Below are 4,570 nucleotides of genomic sequence, written 5' to 3' on the forward strand. Positions count from 1 at the left end.
GTGTGTATTAGTGAGTTATTTTTTTGCTAGTTGTGTGTGTGTGTCTTGTTGGTGTCTTTAAGCAGAACACGATAACGCTCACGTTAGAAATTCCAGACATATCCGAGACGTATATCCTGATGTATCCGAGACATCTGAACGCATACCTGTAACATATCCAAGACGTATCCGAGACGTATCCGTATTGGGGCCGGGATATACGTATCCATACATCACAGGTGTTACCCACCACTGGGGTCCCTTATAAAAAGCGCTAACCCCAGAGAAAACGCTCCCGCGTAACTCAAAAGCTAAAAGAGAATTCAAGTTTTGAATCCAAAGCTCGCTTCATTCTTCACCCGCGTCTTCTTCACCGGAATCACTCCGGCCGAGACTCAAGGTACGCTTTCATTTTAGGCTTAGCTAAATTCAGCTCAAGACTTCTATAACTCTACGGATTCGCTTCACCGACTGCTCCGTTTGCTTAGTTGAAATTTCGAAACCTAATCGGATCCGATGGAGAGCGAAGCAAACAGAAAACGCATGAAACCTGAGGTACGTGGCCTCCAAACGATCTTCTATTTCTAATTGCGCTTCGTGTTTTTGTTAGTGTTTCAAAAACTCTGGTTTGATTTTGAATTTTTGATAATCAGAGTCGCGAGGTAGGAGAGGGAGGTGTATCGGACTCGGAGATGGCGCAGAGGGAAGAGTTTGCTGGATCTGAAGAGGTGGAGCTTTCGATCAGTCAGATCCTTACGAAGATCGACCGGTTCACTGAGATGGTGAGCGTTTCGGTTTCGATCTGTGATTTTGATTTGTGTTGAGAGCTTCGTGTAATGTGCGTACTATTTTCGTAGATTTCAGAGCTGCTTGATTCGGGGAAGGCGATGTTTAAGAAGATCAGTGATGAGTATGAGGAGAGATTGATCATGTGAGTTTCGAAAATGAGGGAAATGTGTTTTTATAGTGCCCGGAAGGTGTTTGTGTTAATGCCTGAGTGGGAATTTGTGTGCAGGATTCACAAGGAGCAGATGGAGAAATGGCAGGAGGAGATCAGGGAGTTGCGCGCGATTGATGTTTCGAATGAGGAGGCTGGTGCTGTGCTGCACAATGCTGCATATTTGCTTCAGAATCCTCATGTTGATTCTTGAAGGTAATACTTAAATTTGCTAGTCATGTGTTCATTTTACTGCTTATAGATAATGTACTCCTGCAAATTGAGACTCCTGATGTTGATTATGTTATGGCTGGCTCAATAGGTCCGTGGATATAGTTTAGCTTCGGTCTGATAGATATTTATGGTTTACCTTTATTCCGAAAGAAAGGTTGTTAGGATTTTTCATTATGGCAGAATACTTTGGTCTTTTTGTTATCAATTGCAGTTAGCAAATATGAGCTGCATCCTTTTGCCTGATTCACAGAAATTTGGTTAACATCTGCTTTAAGACAGAGCAAAGTGTAAGGGCTTTACTTTGTATAGTTGTAAATAGAGAGGGATGTTCTTTTTTAAGTACTGAAAAACAACCCATGTGGTTAGTTCAGATAGAAGAATTGACGTCCTTTTGTAGTCCTTGGTAATTGATTGAAGGTCATCATCTCTTTCTTTTAAGCTCCTTTATTCCATGGCCCTTCCAGCCCTAATTTAGTTTGCGGCCACCCTTGCATTGATTGAGCTTCTCACCACATCTGTTCGTAAGAATTTCTTGGTGGAGGAATACACAGTAACCCTCAGCACTGCACATTTTATCCTCCACAGTGAATATGTTTGGCGGTGGTAGTTTCAATGCAAATGACCACGAGCTGTTTCTTTAACGAAAATATATGTCTACTGGTCTAGACTTAGATCATGAGAATATGGGAGATATAGGATATGGGGAGGCAATGGTCTTTGTGGGGATGAGAAAGTGTGCCAGCCACTTCTAGGAAACATGACAGAGATTGAAACTGAATTGTTAGTACATCAAGCACCACACTTACCTTAACCTCATTACGATTATAGCAGTAAAATGATAATTTTTATTTTAGAAACATGAACTTTAACAGTAAAATAAATATGACTTTGAATTTAGATTAAAAGAAATTCAACAGAAAGTATATACCACTTGGGTACATTTAGAAGTGAGCTATGTTTTTTACCCTGAAATTTGTACCAGCTGTTTTATTCATAAAGAAGTGTGAAAAAGCACTAAGCATATAAATAGGTTGGAACTAATTCAGACACTCTGTGCAGGTTTCCGAGCCAAAGAGTTTCAAGGATTTTCATTCAGATGATTTCAAATGGAAGGTCACTGTCGCCATTGATGTAGGGAAGTTGCAACCTAAAGACCTAATGCTAAGTATTTTAGTTCAACTAATTGCTGTCTTCTCATGTATAAACTAATTTCTGTTTTGCTCTGGTAAACATGTCCGAATGGTATGTGTTGGCATTCATCTAAGGTTTACCTCTGTAAGAAACGTGATCAGTAGATTCTGTCTTCCTAGCGAGTCTTTCCTCTGTAAGAGACGTGATCAGTAAATACATATGAAATGGTGTCGTTCGTCTAAGAGTTGTTGGTGTTTAGATTTGATTACAGAGTCGATGAATGCATATTGTGAATGATAGTAAAAAAGACATTTGAATTCTTAGTTTCCTTGAAGTTGAAAAGGAAAAGAATGATGTTGGTATTGACAGGCACGTATAAGGAAGCTGTTCCTTCAATCTGCCTATGCCCTATGGATATACTTGATTAGGGGAAAGAGAGATCTATAACAGTAGGATTGAATAATGCTTCTCTCGATATAAAGAACATTTAACTGATTTAAGTTTGTATTTATTTACATAATTATACAATATATTGGCATTATGATTAAGATCCTATATACAACCCCATGGTATATGACTAATTTGATTCTTGTTGTGGCAAGCTCCATTGTTACTGTCATCTATTTTAGTTACTGTCCATCTGGGCTACCCTCACTGGAGCTTCCATCTTGGCCACTCTCACTGGAGATTTGGGCCACCCCTGCAGTCATTCTCCTTCTCACAACCTCTGTTATAGGTGTTGCTTGGTGGTGGCATGCAGGGGTTCTTTCCCCTGCATGAAGGCTGGTCATGTCTCAAGGCGCCATAGCCAAGTTCGCCGGCATTGGTCGTGTCAATACAGAGCGAGCACACCAAGAGAGCAATGATGCAAACACTGAATGCCTTGGACATAGCCATTTCTTCAACAAAACAGATAGCTTTACTGAGACGGATAATGAGAGATCTGGTGAGAGGTAGGATGATGAGGTTTAAATGAAGAAGATGATCATGGGGTTAACAAACTTGCTATTCTTTTTCTTTGGCTCCAAACGAATGAGAAAAGACGCACCAAGCCTCATTACCATTGAAACTAAATTGCTATTTATGTCTACATGAGCTAACTTTAGGCACCTTGCACACATTGAACTTCAATCTTTGATTTTTTATTATTGGTGTAGCTCAGCAATTCACTGGTTTAAATTTGGAAATGAAATTACGGTCTTAAATCAAAAGAAACCGTTGTACGCTTGTTCTTTTGGTTCAAAATTCTTTCATCATTTCTTGTTAGATTATTTTTCAACATTAGTAGGCTCACTAATTCTTAGTTTCTGACTTTCTGTCCCACAAACACCGCAAAACGAATGGTTTTTCATGAAGCATCCGTAAATAAAAACCCAATCCACAAAGTCTTGGAAAACACTTCTAACTTCGATACTGTAAAACCCAACATCACTCTCCTACTTAAACCGGGATAAGTCACTATTCCAAAAACTGTAGTACTATAAACTTTGTTTTTGGTTTCCCAATAGACTCGGCGCCTTGGACATTGCCATTTCTTCAACAAAGCAAACATGTCTATTGATGAGTAATATCTTCAGTCAAATGGCAAAGGCACACATCTTTAATCAAATGGCAAGCAACTAAAAGTGACACAGTGGATCAGTCGTTTGAAATTCTACAAGATGATAATATCGTCAGTCTCAATCGTTGAGGCAAGCTCTGCGTGACAACCTTGTTTCTCCTTGAGACAGTGGCCACGTAAGATTAGAGGTTGAAGGAGACACCAAGTTGGTTATAGGTCCGGTGAAGGGAGCCTTTGCTCCACCTTGGAGACTAATCAAGATAGCGGAAGAGTGGAAGACATTATAGATCTTGATACCCACAACAACAGGGCTTCTCATGCAGATTGAGATTATGAGTTATGGTTGACATAGACGCTCTTTTACTGTAAACATTTTTTATCAAAAATAAATAAATTCTCTCTCTACCGTCCCAAAAAATAGCAATTTATAAAATTAATTTTTTTTGAGAATTTTAAAACTATTTTATTTCAGCAAAACCATATTTTTTTGCTATTTATCTTTTCGAGAACAAACCTTTTCTTTTCTACCAAGAAAAAATGTACTGTGCCCCAAGTAAAAAATAATAACAGAGTATAAAATAGGGCTGTGGCCACTACATCAAGGCTTTTAGTTTTCTCTTGAGTTTTCTGGGCTTTGGCGCTACAAGTCTCTCACTACGGCGCTCCTTCTCTTCTTCCTCTTCTTCTCCTTCTTCCTCCTTCTCAACGCCCTCGTCTTCCTCGTCCTA

The 4,570-nt window shown here is 39.3% G+C and overlaps 1 protein-coding gene across 1 annotated transcript; it reads left to right on the forward strand.

Annotated features, from left to right (window-relative positions):
* Positions 1–276: 276 nt before the first annotated feature.
* On the forward strand, positions 277–3,047 carry LOC101302090. The gene is made up of 6 exons (XM_004303731.1): positions 277–379; positions 468–534; positions 633–761; positions 837–910; positions 995–1,132; positions 2,210–3,047. Exons 2-5 carry the CDS (start codon positions 496–498, stop codon positions 1,128–1,130), a joined length of 378 nt encoding a protein of 125 aa, XP_004303779.1. The 5' UTR covers positions 277–379; positions 468–495; the 3' UTR covers positions 1,131–1,132; positions 2,210–3,047.
* Positions 3,048–4,570: the final 1,523 nt, after the last annotated feature.

Source organism: Fragaria vesca, linkage group LG6 (assembly GCF_000184155.1).
Source record: "Fragaria vesca subsp. vesca linkage group LG6, FraVesHawaii_1.0, whole genome shotgun sequence".
NCBI lineage: Eukaryota > Viridiplantae > Streptophyta > Magnoliopsida > Rosales > Rosaceae > Fragaria > Fragaria vesca.